Genomic DNA, 17,483 nt, shown 5'->3' with positions numbered 1-17,483 from the left:
ATGGACATGTAAGTGACTGAGTGAGGAAGAGGTGGAATGAAAGAGGGAGGAATGCGGGACTAGTTATTTTAACTCAGCAGGGAACCCTGGTGTGTCATGGTGACAGCTGGGCTGCGGTGTTCAGAGGGGGAAACCTACTCTCACTGAAACTGCCACTAGCCAGCCAGCCTCACCACTCTCCATGGTCACATGAAGCTGTTGCCATGGTGTTGGGATGTTCTGGTAATTGGCGTACACAGACAGAGTGGAGGAGAGAGAGAGAGTGTTGATATCTGATATCAACTCAAATTGGCGAAGGATGCAATTACCAATTTTTCTTCCTCTCGCTCCGTCTCTCTGGTGTTTTCTCTCCCTCCGTCTCTCTGGTGTTTTCTCTCCCTCCGTCTCTCTGGTGTTTTCTCGCTCCGTCTCTCTGGTGTTTTCTCTCGCTCCGTCTCTCTGGTGTTTTCTCTCCCTCCGTCTCTCTGGTGTTTTCTCTCCCTCCGTCTCTCTGGTGTTTTCTCTCCCTCCGTCTCTCTGGTGTTTTCTCTCGCTCCGTCTCTCTGGTGTTTTCTCTCCCTCCGTCTCTCTGGTGTTTTCTCTCCCTCCGTCTCTCTGGTGTTTTCTCTCGCTCCGTCTCTCTGGTGTTTTCTCTCCCTCCGTCTCTCTGGTGTTTTCTCTCCCTCCGTCTCTCTGGTGTTTTCTCTCACTCCGTCTCTTTGGTGTTTTCTCTCCCTCCGTCTCTTTGGTGTTTTCTCTCCCTCCGTCTCTCTGGTGTTTTCTCTCCCTCCGTCTCTTTGGTGTTTTCTCTCGCTCTGTCTCTTTGGTGTTTTCTCTCCCTCCGTCTCTCTGGTGTTTTCTCTCCCTCCGTCTCTCTGGTGTTTTCTCTCGCTTCGTCTCTCTGGTGTTTTCTCTCCCTCCGTCTCTCTGGTGTTTTCTCGCTCCGTCTCTCTGGTGTTTTCTCTCGCTTCGTCTCTCTGGTGTTTTCTCTCCCTCCGTCTCTCTGGTGTTTTCTCGCTCCGTCTCTCTGGTGTTTTCTCTCGCTTCGTCTCTCTGGTGTTTTCTCTCCCTCCGTCTCTCTGGTGTTTTCTCGCTCCGTCTCTCTGGTGTTTTCTCTCGCTTCGTCTCTCTGGTGTTTTCTCTCGCTCCGTCTCTCTGGTGTTTTCTCGCTCCGTCTCTCTGGTGTTTTCTCTCGCTCCATCTCTCTGGTGTTTTCTCTCCCTCCGTCTCTCTGGTGTTTTCTCTCGCTCCGTCTCTCTGGTGTTTTCTCGCTCCGTCTCTCTGGTGTTTTCTCTCACTCCATCTCTCTGGTGTTTTCTCTCCCTCCGTCTCTCTGGTGTTTTCTCTCCCTCCGTCTCTCTGGTGTTGTCTCTCGCTCCGTCTCTCTGGTGTTTTCTCGCTCCGTCTCTCTGTTGTTTTCTCGCTCCGTCTCTCTGGTGTTTCCTCTCACTCCGTCTCTCTGGTGTTTTCTCTCCCTCCGTCTCTCTGGTGTTTTCTCGCTCCGTCTCTCTGGTGTTTCCTCTCACTCCGTCTCTCTGGTGTTTTCTCTCCCTCCGTCTCTCTGGTGTTTTCTCTCCCTCCGTCTCTCTGGTGTTTTCTCTCGCTCCGTCTCTCTGGTGTTTTCTCTCCCTCCGTCTCTCTGGTGTTTTCTCCCTCCGTCTCTCTGGTGTTTTCTCTCCCTCCGTCTCTCTGGTGTTTTCTCTCGCTCCATCTCTCTGGTGTTTTCTCTCCCTCCGTCTCTCTGGTGTTTTCTCTCGCTCCGTCTCTCTGGTGTTTTCTCTCCCTCCGTCTCTCTGGTGTTTTCTCTCGCTCCGTCTCTCTGATGTTTTCTCTCGCTCCGTCTCTCTGGTGTTTTCTCTCCCTCCGTCTCTCTGGTGTTTTCTCTCACTCCATCTCTCTGGTGTTTTCTCGCTCCGTCTCTCTGTTGTTTTCTCTCACTCCATCTCTCTGGTGTTTTCTCGCTCCGTCTCTCTGGTGTTTTCTCTCCCTCCGTCTCTCTGGTGTTTTCTCGCTCCGTCTCTCTGGTGTTTTCTCTCCCTCCGTCTCTCTGGTGTTTTCTCGCTCCGTCTCTCTGGTGTTTTCTCGCTCCGTCTCTCTGGTGTTTTCTCTCACTCCGTCTCTGGTGTTGTCTCTCACTCCGTCTCTGGTGTTGTCTCTCGCTCCGTCTCTCTGGTGTTTTCTCTCGCTCCGTCTCTCTGGTGTTTTCTCTCGCTCCATCTCTCTGGTGTTTTCTCGCTCCGTCTTTCTGGTGTTTTCTCGCTCCGTCTCTCTGGTGTTTTCTCTTGCTCCGTCTCTCTGTTTTCTTTTTTCTCTCGCTCTGTCTCTCTGGTGTTTTCTCGCTCCGTCTCTTTGGTGTTTTCTCTCGCTCCGTCTCTCTGTTTTTTTTTTCTCTCGCTCCGTCTCTCTGGTGTTTTCTCGCTCCGTCTCTTTGGTGTTTTTTCTCGCTCCGTCTCTTTGGTGTTTTCTCTCGCTCCGTCTCTTTGGTGTTTTCTCTCACTCCGTCTCTTTGGTGTTTTCTCTCCCTCCGTCTCTTTGGTGTTTTCTCTCGCTCTGTCTCTTTGGTGTTTCCTCTCACTCCGTCTCTTTGGTGTTTCCTCTCACCCTGCAAATATATTGGCTGTGGATAATGAACAGCCACTGTGGCTCTGCTGACAAATGTCAGGCAATAGAAAGAGAGGAGGAGGGAGGGAGACAAAAAAGAAAGAGATGTACAGTATAAGACGTGCCGTTCCGTCTCATTTCTCCCATTACTGCTCAGTGACGCACGCTTCTCCCATGATTCTCTCAGTACTCTATTAAACATGGCTGAATGGCAGCACTAGTCTGTGATCCTCTGGCAGAGAGATCAAAGAGAGAGGCTTTCCTCATCCTTGCCTCTGTCAGGGAGGAGGGAAGTGGGTTATCTGCAGAGGAGAAGAGGGGAAGAGAGGAGAGGAGGATAGAAAAGCGGGACGGGGTGATCTTGTATCTCTGGATCCCATTCCCACCCCTCCCCCACTGCCTGGTTGTGCTGCTGGGGGCTCTCCCCTCCACTCTGCTCCTCTTTCCTAGGGAAAAGAGAGAAAGGAGACGGGAAACAGAGAGAGAGAGTATAGAGAGAGACAGGAGGGGAGAAAGAGAATGGGAGCGAAAGAGAGGGAGAGAGACAGAGAAAGGGAGAGATAGAGAGAGAGACGGAGAGAGAGAGGGGCAGGAGGAAAGAGAGAGAGAGAGAGGGGCAGGAGGAATGAGAGAGAAAGGGGGAGAGAGAGGATAGAGAGAGACAGGAGGAAAGAGAAATAAAGGGGGAGAGAGAGAGAGGCAGGAGGAAAGAGAAAGAAAGGGAGCGAGAGAGAGAGGCAAGAGGAAAGAGAAAGAAAGGGAGAAAGAGAGAGGCAGGAGGAAAGAGAGAGCGAAAGAGAGACTAGAGCCAGGAGGAAAGAGAGAGGATAGAGACAAGAGGAAAGAGAGAGAGAGAGAGACAGGAGGTTAGAGAGAGAGAGGATTGAGAGAGACAGGAGGAAAGAGAGGGAGAGAGAGAGAGACAGGAGGAAAGAGAGAGAGGAGGAAAGAGAGAGAGAATAGAGACAGGAGGAAAGAGAGAGAGAGACAGGAGGAAAGAGAGAGAGAGACAGGAGGAAAGACAGAGAGAGAGACAGGAGGAAAGACAGAGAGAGAGACAGGAGGAAAGAGAGAGAGACTAGAGACAGGAGGAAAGAGAGAGAGAATAGAGACAGGAGGAAAGATAAAGAGAATAGAGACAGGAGGAAAGAGAGAGAGAATAGAGACAGGAGGAAAGAGAGAGAGAAAATGAAGGAAGAGAGACTTAGGGAGAGAGAGAGACTTACAGAGAAATCCAGGGAGAGAGAGAGCCAGGGAGAGAGAGAGACTTAGAGAGTCAGGGAGAGAGAGAGAGCCAGTGAGAGAGAGAGAGCCATTGAGAGAGAGAGACAGGGAGAGAGAGAGAGAGAGACAGTGAGAGAGAGAGCCAGGGAGAGAGAGAGCCAGGGAGAGAGAGAGACTTTGTGAGAGAACCAGTGAGAGAGAGCCAGGGAGAGAGAGAGCCAGGGAGTGAAACCTAGAGAGAGAGCCAGGGAGTGAAACCTAGAGAGAGATCCAGGGAGAGAGAGAGATCCAGGGAGAGAGATAGAGCCAGGGAGAGAGAGAGAGCCAGGGAGTGAAACCTAGAGAGAGATCCAGGGAGAGAGATAGAGAGAGAGCCAGGGAGAGAGAGAGCCAGGGAGTGAAACCTAGAGAGAGAGCCAGGGAGTGAAACCTAGAGAGAGAGCCAGGGAGAAAGATAGAGCAAGGGAGAGAGAGAGAGACAGGGAGTGAAACCTAGAGAGAGATCCAGGGAGAGAGATAGAGCCAGGGAGTGAAACCTAGGGAGAGAGATAGAGCCAGGGAGTGAAACCTAGAGAGAGATCCAGGGAGTGAGAGAGCCAGGGAGTGAAACCTAGAGAGAGATCCAGGGAGAGAGATAGAGAGAGATCCAGGGAGAGAGATCCAGGGAGAGAGATAGAGAGAGATCCAGGGAGAGAGATAGAGAGAGAAGAGAGCTGCAGCAGATAGAGGGTAGTGCAGTGAGATTAATACAGTGGAGGAACCCCACTCCAGTCAGATGAGCATCGCAGTGCTTTACCTTTTTTCTCTCCTCCTCCTCTCTCCATCCCACTATTTCTTCCCTCCTCCCCTTCTTGTCTATTATTAATCAGTGCTCAGAGCCCCCCTCAGATCCAAATCTAGCTCATAGCTCCAGCTGTAGCCCAGTTCTGTGGATCTCTTAGCCTAGGACGGAACCACTAACCCTGACTACAGCTACAGTCTTCTTCCTTCTCCTCTTTGGTATTGGTATTTGGTATCCTCTTACCTAGACATGGAGAGCCTCACTGAGACATCTGCTGAGAGAGAGAGCGACCAGCCATCTTTAACTAGCTGTTCTATTAGCCGTTGAGCCAGAAAGCCAAGGGAGCAGAGAAGAGGAGAGAAGAGGAGGATTATTTTTAGCACTAAAGGAGTCCCGTTCATCTGCCTCTCTCTATTTTACCACGCTGGATTACAGTAGTTCTGCGGCTGTTGCTGCTGGCTCTCTGTCCTATAGGGAGGGAACAACGGGTTCCAAAATGCCTGAAGCTAACTACCTGCTGTCTGTGTCTTGGGGTTACATTAAGGTGTGTATTGTATTGTTAGCTGACGTAGCTGCTCAGGATAACATGCCATGACATTATATTTACCTTCTGGTTTTGGTGTTTGAGTTGTTATAGTATTTTGGTGATGTTTTGATGATGTTTTGGAGGGTGTAGTTGTGTGGTTGTGTTCTATGAAGTGTGGTGGTTGTTTGGTCCTAGGTGGTCTGATGTTATGTAGCTGAGCTGAGGCTCCATCTTGGTTGCATCTTTGCAGAACACAATAGTGCTGTGGATGGGGCTAGGAATCTCTCTCTCTGACACACAGACAGTGCTACTGTTGCTGCAGAGGCGGGGCTTCCCTACAGCTGTGTTGTATGCATGGTTTTCTCATAGGCTGTATAATACACTGCAGATCTGCAGGTTTTGCAATATGAATGTGAAAATAACCAGAGGGAATCTGCACTGCATAATATTATCCTAGAGGGATGTGATTTGTTGATCTGAAAACAATAAAATGGTTATTTTCCAAATCCCTTTTGTATTGATTGTGTGTTTGTTTAGAAATGTAGTTTGTTTGTATAAAGCTCGAATGAGCATACAGTAATCACCAGTGACTGTGCTTTTCCACGGTATTCTCCTGCACCATAATGTCTTCCAGGTTTTCCAGTAGTTTCCAGGATGCTGACGTTTTCCCCCTCTCCTCTGGATCTTCTTTTCCAGTTCAAGAGAATGTTGAACCGGGAGCTGACACACCTCTCAGAGATGAGTCGCTCCGGGAACCAGGTGTCCGAGTTCATCTCCAACACCTTTATGGGTAACGACCTGATCTCTCTCTCTCTCTCTCTCTCTCTCTCTCTCTCTCTCTCTCTCTCTCTCTCTCTCTCTCTCTCTCTCTCTCTCTCTCTCTCTCTCTCTCTCTCTCTCTCTCTCTCTCTCTCTCTCACACACACACACACACACACACTCACTCTCTTTAGGTAAATCCATTGCTTTTGATGTGTGACTGTTCCCACACACTTCTTATAGACTGCTAAAGATCAATCATGCACACACAATCAATCGAACACACTTTCATACACCCACACTTGTACACACAAATACACATATCTTATATCTCACACATGTGTGTATATAGTATACCGCAGTGTGTGTGTGTGGGATTCTCCCTCCATTTTGTCTGAGTCTGGATGCTTGTTGCGGAGGTGTACTGTAAAACCCTGCCCCATTACCTCTTGTTAGTATTCATCCATCACTCCCAAGGCCCATTAAAACAAAACCAGAGAGGAAAAGCCTGAAGCTTTGAGGTGGTTGACTGGCTACACACTTCTTAGTGAGGTTCCTCTGCTGCTGGGTGATTGACAGGTAAGCTTGTTAGGCCACATCAGAGCCAGTGGATAGAGAGAGGGGGGGGGGGGGGTCCAGTCGTGACTCTCTGGCTGCATCCCAAATGGTACCCTATTCACTATATAGTGCACTACTGTTGACCCTGGTAAATGTAGTGCACTACATATGGAATAGGGTGCCATTTAGGACATAAGATATGCGTGGGAGAGGAGGAAGGACAGAGGCAGGTAGAAGACAGACAATATGGACGCCCGTGGCCTGCTATCTACCTGCATATGTACTGTACCATGTGTGATGCACTGCCATCTGAATCTAGTCCCCTCTAGTCTCCCACTGCAGGGTCTGAGCTAGAAGATGGGGAGATTGTGATAGGGAGGGGGAGATGGAGAGAGATGGAGAGACTGGTATTACGAGGTGAGGTGGGGGTACGGTGGGGGTACGGTGGAAACCCCTCACAGATAACTGAGGCTCCCATTCGGTGACTCATATCCCTTTTAATGTATCTCTGTCTTTCTTCACCCCATCCCCCCCTTCCTCTCTCCATCGCTCCTGAGGAAGTTAGTGCGTAGATCAGACACAGATGGGAGATGGGAGTTTCTGTCACTGTCGATCCATAGTTCCCTGTGGGACCGAGCAGTAGGAGTGGTTTGCTGCAGCTGGTTGGCTACTCATTAATATGGAAAAGAGATGCAGAGAAAGCATTAGGAAACAGACAACTGATAGTTTGTCCTGAGCTGACCACTGACCATTGATTGGAATTAGATTTATAATTATGTTACAGCAATATTGAGCTCATTGTTTCTTTAGAAAAACAAGGCAAGGGGATAACATTGTTGACATTTATGGCTGCCATTTTCAAGTTTCCCTCTCTACATTTTCCACCCACATTGTTTTTGTAATGTAAGGTCATCCTAGGATGCCTTGTTAGAGAGAGAGTTGAACCCTTCATATGTGCGTGCATCATATTGGGCAGCTCACCCCTATGGGACTGTGGGTTGGGGATGATGGTGTGTGTGTGAGGGCCATTCACGTGCAAGGGCTCCTCTCCTCCACAGCTGTTCATTCCACTCATCCCATAACACCCTGGCTGAGCTGGCTCTTTCCGGCTTGCTACCACAGTAACAGCCAGGCATAACCCATTAAGGGAATTTTAAAATCCCAAATCCACCCACACACTCTCTCTCTTTCTCTCTTTCTCTCTCTCTCTCTTTCTCTCTCTCTCTCTTTCTCTCTTTCTCTCTCTCTCTTTCTCTCTCTGGCATTTGGGTTTCACTGAGAGCATATAGAGCAGGCTGGAGATAATTCAGAATTTCAGCAGAATAAACGTGAGAGAAATGGAGAGAGAGAGAGGGGGAAGGGAAAGAGGAGGGAAGGGAAGAGAAGAGAGGATACCTAGTCAGTTGTACAACTGAATGCATTCAACTGAAATGCGTCTTCTACAGTTAACCCAACCCATGGAGAGGAGAGAGACATGACAGTCTAGTCTGGGCCTCAGGGAATCAAGGTCACATTAACACTCCACCTGCATAGAACATTTTGAATTGGTAAAACCACTTCCTGACAGACAGACAGACAGACAGACAGACAGACAGACAGACAGACAGACAGACAGACGGCCACATGTAAAACAATACAGCTTCATCAGCAACACACTCTAATAAACACACACTCTAATAAACACACACTCTAATAAACACACACTCTAATAAACACACACTCTAATAAACACACACACTAATAAACACACACTCTAATAAACACACACTAATAAAAACGCACTCTAATAAACACACACTCTAATAAACACACACTCTAATAAACACACTCTAATAAACAGACACTCTAATAAACACACACTCGAATAAACACACACTAATAAACACACACTAACATTTATGGAGGAAGTGTCTGCTGTGTGCTTATAAAACCAGGTTACCTTTTTATATTATGTGAGGATCCTTATAAAACCCATAATAAAATGCATTCTATTTCAATGGCCAAACCAACTGCCCCTTCCATTCATAGAGTTCTGGTCCATTGTGTGTGTAAGGGAATGGGAGAGTGGATTTAGTGGCATGTCTGAGAAGCTAGTAGACATTGTCTCAGTGGTGATAATGGTGATAATGATGGTGATAATGAATTACTGTGCCAGTTTATTGCTCTTCCCCTGTCCCCATGCATCACATGTTATAGCATGCTTAATCACCCATTTTCTATTATGACTGAAGGAGGAGAGAGGGAGAGAGAGATAGAGGGAGAGAGAGATAGAGAGGGAGTGAGAGAGAGAGAGGGGTAGAGTGACAGTGGTAATTGAATAACCCTCAGAGGAAAGAGACATGTTAGTTCAGCTATGAGAGGCAGCACAGTTAGAGTTCATTGTAATGACATTACTAAACTGAATGGGCCATCGAACCTTCATCCTCTCTTCTCTCTGTGGTCTGACAAACACAATGGCATGGAGTGTCCTAACCCAAAGAGATGTCCTCTCCCCCCGCAGACAAACAGAACGACATGGACATGCCATCTGTGACGCCCAAGGAGAAGGCTGGTCGGGAGAGGAAGAAGCAGCAACAGCTGATGACTCAGATCACTGGAGTGAAGAAGGTCTCTTATGGACCCTCCCTCTCCAACTCCTCCATCTCACGGTTCGGGGTCAAGACGGACAAGGAGGACATGCTGTCCAAGGAACTGGAGGATCTGAATAAGTGGGGGTTGAACATCTTTACCGTGTCAGAGTACTCCGAACATAGACCTCTCACCTGTATCATGTACGCCATCTTCCAGGTAGGTTATAACTGGCTATACACTCCTACACACACACATGCACGCCTGCACGCACATGTATGCATGCAATGCAGACACACACACACACAAACACACACAGACAATATGGTACAGCTCATATCCTTATGGTACAGCTCATAGGTACTAAGTCATATCCTTGTGTCCCCTGCAGGAGAGAGACCTGCTGAAGACCTTTAAGATCCCGACAGAGACGTTTGTGGCGTACATGATGACCCTGGAGGACCATTACCATGGAGACGTGGCCTACCACAACAGCCTCCACGCGGCAGACGTGGCCCAGTCCACACACATCCTACTCTCTACACCAGCCCTCGATGTAAGTTACCTAACCCCTAACCCCCACACCAGCCCTCGACCTAAGTTACCAAACCCCTAACCCCAGTCCACACACATCCTGCTCTCTATACCAGCCCTCGATGTAAGTTACCTAACCCCTAACCCCAGTCCACACATCCTACTCTCTACACCAGCCCTCGATGTAAGTTACCTAACCCCTAACCCCCACACCAGCCCTCGACCTAAGTTACCAAACCCCTAACCCCAGTCCACACATCCTACTCTCTACACCAGCCCTCAATGTAAGTTACCTAACCCCTAACCCCCACACCAGCCCTCGACCTGTTACCAAACCCCTAACCCCAGTCCACACACATCCTGCTCTCTATACCAGCCCTCGATGTAAGTTACCTAACCCCTAACCCCCACACCAGCCCTCGACCTAAGTGGCTGACACTAGACTTTTCTTTTCTTCACACATCCCCCACAACCTACCATTACCTCACCCTTATACCACACCCTACCATTTCCTCACCCTTATACTACACCCTACCATTACCTGATCCTTATCCTACACACAACCATTACCTCACCCTTATACCACAACCTACCATTACCTGAATCTTATCCCACACCCTACCATTACCCCACCCTTATCCCACACCCTACCATTACCCCACCCTTATCCCACACACAACCATTACCTCACCCTTATCCCACACACAACCATTACCTCACCCTTATCCCACACCCTACCATTACCTCACCCTTATCCCACACCCTACCATTACCTGACCCTTATCCCACATCCAACCATTACCTCACCCTTATCCCACACCCAACCATTACCTCACCCTCATCCCTCACCCTTACCTCACCCTCATCCCACACCCTGCCATTACCTTACCCTCATCCCACACCCTACCATTACCTCACCCTTATCCCACACCTAACCATTTCCTCACCCTCATCCCACACCCTAGCCTTACCTCACCCTTATCACATACCCTACCATTACCTCACCCTTACCCCACACCCAACCATTACCTCACCCTTATCCCACATCAGCATTACCTCACCCTTATCCCACACCCTACCATTACCTCACCCTTATCCCACATCAGCATTACCTCACCCTTATCCCACACCCTGCCATTACCTCACCCTTATCCCACACCCTACCATTACCTCACCCTTATCCCACACCCTACCATTACCTCGCCCTTATCCCACACCCTACCATTACCTCACCCTTATCACACACCCTACCATTACCTCACCCTTATCCCACACCCTACCATTACCTCACCCTTATCCCACATCAGCATTACCTCACCCTTATCCCACACCCTACCATTACCTCACCCTTATCCCACACCCTACCATTACCTCACCCTTATCCCACATCAGCATTACCTCACCCTTATCCCACACCCTGCCATTACCTCACCCTTATCCCACACCCTACCATTACCTCACCCTTATCCCACACCCTACCATTACCTCACCCTTATCCCACACCCTACCATTACCTCACCCTTATCCCACACCCTACCATTACCTCACCCTTATCTCACACCCTACCATTACCTCACCCTTATCTCACACCCTACCATTACTTCACCCTTATCCCACACCCTACCATTACCTCACCCTTATCCCACACCCTACCATTACCTCACCCTTATCCCACATCAGCATTACCTCACCCTTATCCCACACCCTGCCATTACCTCACCCTTATCCCACACCCTACCATTACCTCACCCTTATCTCACACCCTACCATTACCTCACCCTTATCCCACACCCTACCATTACCTCACCCTTATCCCACACCCTACCATTACCTCACCCTTATCCCATACCCTACCATTACCTCACCCTTATCCCACACCCTACCATTACCTCACCCTTATCCCACACCCTACCATTACCTCACCCTTATCTCACACCCTACCATTACCTCACCCTTATCCCATACCCATCTGAGCTAATAGAATTCCACATTAGTGCTCTGTCCTTACTCTCACCCCAACCCTTGAATCTTATGGTTCTGTAAATCTCCCTAAGTCATCTTCCCTCAGTCTTTAGACGTAAACCAAAAGTTATCCCCTATTCCTCCCTCTCTCCTTGCCCCCTCCCTCACCCCATTCTGTTTGTTCTCACAGCTCCATTCTCTGTGGTTCTATATATATATACAGTGGAAACTCATCCATGACGTAGTTAACAGCGTGACCTAGCCCTCAGCATGTCACCAGCCGCTCTCCTCCTGTTTTACAGTCACCCCATTCGTCCCTCCATCCCTCCATCATGTGTACAGCCCTGCTCTTACAGCCAGTGTCAAACCGCTATGTATGGGTGCCTATAGAGAGACAGAGACATGGTTAGCATAAGATAGTCATTTCGCTAATGTAGGCCAGCACTCATCTGGCTCTGACTTGTGTTTACACTATGTTGGCTGTTAGCGATAGCAACCCTAGCCATGGGAATCAATGGGAGTGGGCTGCACTGGGATTAGCTGTTCCCTGTAGCTGTTCTGTTCTTTGACTGTTTCTCTTGAGAAATTCTTAACCCTGGACCCTCTCTCTCACATAGGCGGTCTTCAGCGATCTAGAGATTTTGGCGGCCATCTTTGCTGCAGCAATCCATGATGTGGACCACCCAGGGGTGTCCAACCAGTTCCTCATCAATACCAGTGAGTCTTTCTCTTACACCTGTTACTGTTATGTGAATAATGTATAGAATAAATATATGAGAATTATCTATAGATACTGTATAGATATCCATATTCATCAACTGTGTTGAACAAGTGACTGATTCATTGTCTGTTGTCTCCCTCAGACTCTGAGCTGGCCCTGATGTACAACGATGAGTCCGTGTTAGAGAACCACCATCTAGCTGTGGGCTTCAAGCTGCTGCAGGAGGACAACTGTGACATCTTCCAGAGCCTGACCAAGAAGCAGAGGCAGAGCCTGAGGAAGATGGTCATCGAAATGGTTCTGGCCACTGACATGTCCAAGCACATGAGTCTGTTAGCTGACCTGAAGACCATGGTGGAGACCAAGAAGGTGACCAGCTCTGGGGTCCTGCTGCTGGACAACTACACCGACAGAATACAGGTGGGCTTATCTTCATCATCATCATCATCATCTAGATTTAGTAACATGGTTTAGACTGCTCCTTCACTCCATTTTCACCTGTCTCCTCCTGCTCTCTTCCTCAACCCTGTTCATTCATTCTCTAGCCATCTTTCTTCTTCTCGCTTTCTCTCCTACCACTCCATATCACTCTCACCTTCTTCTCTCCCTCCGTCTCTCCATCAGGTGCTGAGGAACATGGTTCACTGTGCTGACCTGAGTAACCCGACCAAGTCCCTGGAGCTGTACCGTCAGTGGACCGACCGCATCATGGAGGAGTTCTTCCACCAGGGAGACAGGGAGAGGGAGAGAGGCATGGAGATCAGCCCCATGTGTGACAAACACACTGCCTCAGTAGAGAAAAGCCAGGTATGATACTGGACATACAGAGACACACATATACACACACACACACATACACACTCCGACTCCTGACTCACTACTGTTCCCTTTCCCTCCCTCTCTCCAGGTGGGATTCATAGACTACATCGTCCACCCTCTGTGGGAGACGTGGGCTGACCTGGTGCACCCTGATGCTCAGGACATCCTGGACACTCTGGAGGACAACAGGAACTGGTACCAGAGCATGATTCCCCAGAGCCCCTCTCCTCCCTGGGCCACGGAGCAGCGTGAGCAGGGTGGAGGTGAAGGGGGCCAGGTGGGAGACAAGTTCCAGTTTGAACTCACCCTGGAGGAGGAGGACTCTGAGGGTACAGAGAAAGATGAACAGAGCCAGGAGGATGAGGAGGAGGAAGAGGATGTTTTGGGGGAGTCGTCTCGGTCTCCGGTTGACTACTTTGACTGTCAGGACCCCGAGGAATCCATGGAGCCCACGTCATCCATAGCGATAATTACCCACGATGCATCACCCACAGACACTTAATGGGCTCGGCTGCACCGCAATGGTGGTTGGTTTAATATTTTAAACAGGAGAAATCCTGCAGCTGTGCTTTTTAACAAGCCCACGGGGGTCTTAGTTTGAGCTCGCATGGGGCGTCAGTTTCAACCCCCCCATCCTTGCACCGTTAGGAGCCGGCAACAGAGGGACAGTTTCAGTGGGGCGGCTACGGAGTTCTCAGGAAAAATGCTGCAAACATTTTGGGCCTGAAGGATTGACGGAAAGGCCTCTGAGGAAATGAAATGAAGGACTTGGGCCAATCTGGGAAATGGTTGTTTTTCCATTCGACTGGCATCTGAAATGTCGACACTACTACTGAGAGAAGTTTTGTACCTTGTGACTTTTTTACTGAAATGGGATGTCATGAGGTAGCTTATGAACTACTGATTGATGGACATGAGTTTATATAGAGAGAAAAAAATATGTTCACTTTTTTCTTGTATCATTTGTCAGAGGACTTTTGTGTGCCTTTTTACTATTATCTTTTGAATTGTTTTTTAATTTATTGAACACACTTTAGTATGAATGTTGTTGTTTTTTTGTTTTTTTCGAAAGCTCAAGAGCAAAATCCTTTTATATCTCAGACAAAGAGAACAGTCTTCCTACTACTATTGGGCAATAGAAGAAATCCAAACTAACTTAGACAAACAATTCCTGGACATACTCATCAAATGCTAAAAACATGTTTTCCCATAATAAGAAATACACATTCTGTCATCTTAATCCATGTACAAAATATATGTTTCTATATGGAAATGAAATGTACACAATGTACACATTCGTGTTGCATGTCTAGATTGTCAGACCTCACTGTAGACAAATAGATAGATGTTCACTTTAGCTCCACAAAACAGTTACACAACATTCTGACATCTAACCTGTTTCCCCACAATCTCCCTCATGGATCAAATCCTGATATCGTTCAGACTCCAAACAAATGTCAACGTCATAGACAGAAATAGCACTTGGCAGCCAAAGCAAAGTTTCTTATCACATGCAGTTGGAAGGCTTTTTCCAGCTTCCTCTCGAGGTATCCTGCTGTCGTCTATTAATCCTACTGGACCAAAGATTCCAAAACCTAACTGGTTCTGATAATGTAACAATCTAACCAAGGAAGGACCCCCTATCCCTGTAGAATCAGGACCGGTCCAGATGATGAAAGGTGGCCGGGCGGCTGCATGTCTAGAAGTCAGCTGCACTATAATTATTCACATGGTTCATACAGTTCAGCTATTTATTCATCCACCTAATAAACGGGAACGAGGTTCTGCTTCTACCCATTGACCTTAATCTTCCCTTCCCACTAACTGTATCACATTTCCTGACCGGACGGGAAGTTTATCAGGATTTAGTCCGTTAAATGTAATCCTCTGCTGCAAAACCCAAACCCGAGGAGAAAAATACTTATTGTTGAGAACAAGAGGATGATGACCCACAGTAGTAGGTTATCTAGAGATGATGTGACAGAGACACCAAACCAAAAGGCCCCGGACAGTGTAATTCACTGTCACTGTGGGTCAGCATTAAGACCGTCAACTCCAGGCAGTCTGCAAGGCAGATTGTCCTTTACAGGCCTCCATGGCTGGTTTTCATGATGGCCTATTCAGCATCTATGACCTATTCTCCATTATTCACTTAGGTTTACTGACATACTCAAAGGTACTTCAACTACCTTATTGTCTATAACCTCACTCACTCCAGCAGGCTTACATGGTAATCATGTGCGTCGATGCGTGTGCGTGTGTGTGTGTGTGTGTGCATGTCATAAAATGTGAGAGTACGTGTGTGTATACATGTTAGTCTTTGTCACCTAGGCTCAACATGACTCCTCTTATTGTCTGTCACTAGAGCTCAAGCTGGTCCTTTGCTGTTTATAACAGTGTATTCATTACATTCAGTTGTACTGTACATAAGAATACTGTTTCAGTCAGTGTAAATCTATTTTAATTTATATGCACTTGCATTACCTGGAAGGGGAGTGTCTAACATGTACAGGGCTCTGCGTCGGAGGCTTTTTATATCCTCTATTTGTTTTTTTATATTATATAATAAGTCAATATATATTCGCACAAATGTTTGAGTGCCCTGAGCAGCAGCTAAAGAGACATATTCACAACCTGTAGGTTTACAACGCATAGAGGACATGTTAAACAACAGAGGCCTGGGTATAGCTATGATAAGCTGTGGAGTAGCTTTGATACTGTAGTCTATCACTAGTCCACACCGAGACGTTCTCCACTTAGCAGCTTGTAGTAGTGACTAATCCATGCTCCTCTGTGCAACATTTTCAATGCAGATTGCTGATTTGGGGTTCAGATCTACTGGTTCGACAGAAGTAAGGAATAACAACAGAAAGACAGACAGAGTGTCTGCTCCTTTACACGTCCTTCCATGTAAAGTAGTTCAGGGGGATTATTGGTGGCATGCTACAATATCTCTGAGCTGAACGTGATGAATCGTTACAAACATGTGATCTTCTTGTAATTGATTGTGCTATTGTGAACTATTTTGATTTGACCAAAACTTGTTAGCAGTTTTGAAATTCAAATTTGTCACCAGTATAACATTGTTAATCTATGTTAAACATTTTGGTCCGAGTCGTGGTTAGCCACGCTTGGCACTATCTGCATGAGAGATGTTTTTTAATTTGACCTGTCTGTTGAATACCTACCTAACGCGTTACAGTTGCAGCGGACATATTAAATGTTTCACACAATGTATGGTACAATATTGTATATTGTGTTAAAATATCAGAAAATACTTTTTCTATGAAGTGATTAAAAAACAAAGCATGAATATCTCTGTCTCTGTGTCCTTATTTCACAGTGCTAGCAGCAGCTCAACCATCACACTGGATATGTTTTAATGTGGCGAGACAAGCACTCACTGTGACATCCCCCCTAACAGACAGTCTGGTCCTAACACTTACATGACATAAGGCCCACAGTGACACACTAGCTGTAGGAAACCAGGCACTTCTCTTCATTCGTCATGGTCCAAAGATGTGTAGAGTTTTATTGGTAGAGGCTGTCTCAGCTCTTGAAAGCCTCAGCCTTTCCTCGAGCACTTCAGTGTACACACACACACACACACACACACACACACACACACACCCTTGCAACCTCCCCTGACCTCGCTCTTTGGATGAATCTTCAAAGAGGATAATCATATCAATGGTCTGTGTTGACAACAATTTCCCATGACCTTGTCTGCTCCCCTACCCTGCCCAATGACCTTGTCTGTCCCCCTACCCTGCACAATGACCTTGTCTGTCCCCCTACCCTGCCCAATGACCTTGTCTGTCCCCCTACCCTGCCTAATGACCTTGTCTGTTACCCTACCCTGCTCCATGACCTTGTCTGCCACCCTACCCTCCCCAATGACCTTGTCTGTCCCCCTACCCTGACCAATGACCTTGTCTGTTCCCCTACCCTGCCCAATGACCTTGTCTGCCCCCCTACCCTGCCCAATGACCTTGTCTGTCCCCCTACCCTGCTCCATGACCTTGTCTGCCACCCTACCCTGCCCAATGACCTTGTCTGTTCCCCTACCCTGCCCAATGACCTTGTCTGTCCCCCTACCCTGCCCAATGACCTTGTCTGTCCCCCTACCCTGCTCCATGACCTTGTCTGCCCCCCTACCCTGCCCCATGACCTTGTCTGTCCCCTACCCTGCCCAATGACCTTGTCTGTCCCCCTACCCTGCCCTATGGCCTTGTCTGTCCTCCTACCCTACCCCATGACCTTGTCTGTCCCCCTACCCTACCCCATGGCCTTGTCTGGCCCCCTACCCCATGGTCTTGTCTGTCCCCCTACCCTACCCCATGGCCTTGTCTGGCCCCATACCCCATGGTCTTGTCTACCCCCCTACCCTACCCCATGACCTTGTCTGTCCCCCTACCCTACCCCATGGCCTTGTCTGGCCCCCTACCCCA

The 17,483-nt window shown here is 48.0% G+C and overlaps 1 protein-coding gene across 4 annotated transcripts in view; it reads left to right on the top strand.

The window, feature by feature from the left end:
* LOC139409470 (phosphodiesterase 4B, cAMP-specific a) overlaps window positions 1-16,347 on the top strand; it is a 243,243-nt gene extending 226,896 nt beyond the window's left edge. For 2 of the 4 annotated variants that reach the window (XM_071154648.1, XM_071154650.1), the window contains 7 exons: window positions 5,808-5,901; window positions 8,929-9,215; window positions 9,388-9,552; window positions 12,110-12,209; window positions 12,356-12,633; window positions 12,838-13,020; window positions 13,121-16,347. In XM_071154648.1, coding sequence (XP_071010749.1) covers window positions 5,808-5,901; window positions 8,929-9,215; window positions 9,388-9,552; window positions 12,110-12,209; window positions 12,356-12,633; window positions 12,838-13,020; window positions 13,121-13,534 — 1,521 coding nt within the window. In that variant the 3' untranslated portion in view covers window positions 13,535-16,347. Of the gene's footprint in view, window positions 1-4,690; window positions 5,130-5,807; window positions 5,902-8,928; window positions 9,216-9,387; window positions 9,553-12,109; window positions 12,210-12,355; window positions 12,634-12,837; window positions 13,021-13,120 lie in introns of those variants that run through there. The other 2 variants (XM_071154651.1, XM_071154649.1) reach the window with 2 other exon arrangements.
* Window positions 16,348-17,483: the final 1,136 nt, after the last annotated feature.

Source organism: Oncorhynchus clarkii, chromosome 5 (assembly GCF_045791955.1).
Source record: "Oncorhynchus clarkii lewisi isolate Uvic-CL-2024 chromosome 5, UVic_Ocla_1.0, whole genome shotgun sequence".
In the NCBI taxonomy this organism is placed as follows: domain Eukaryota; kingdom Metazoa; phylum Chordata; class Actinopteri; order Salmoniformes; family Salmonidae; genus Oncorhynchus; species Oncorhynchus clarkii.
Note: the sequence above shows the minus strand (reverse complement) of the source record. Positions and strands in the feature narration are given on the sequence as shown.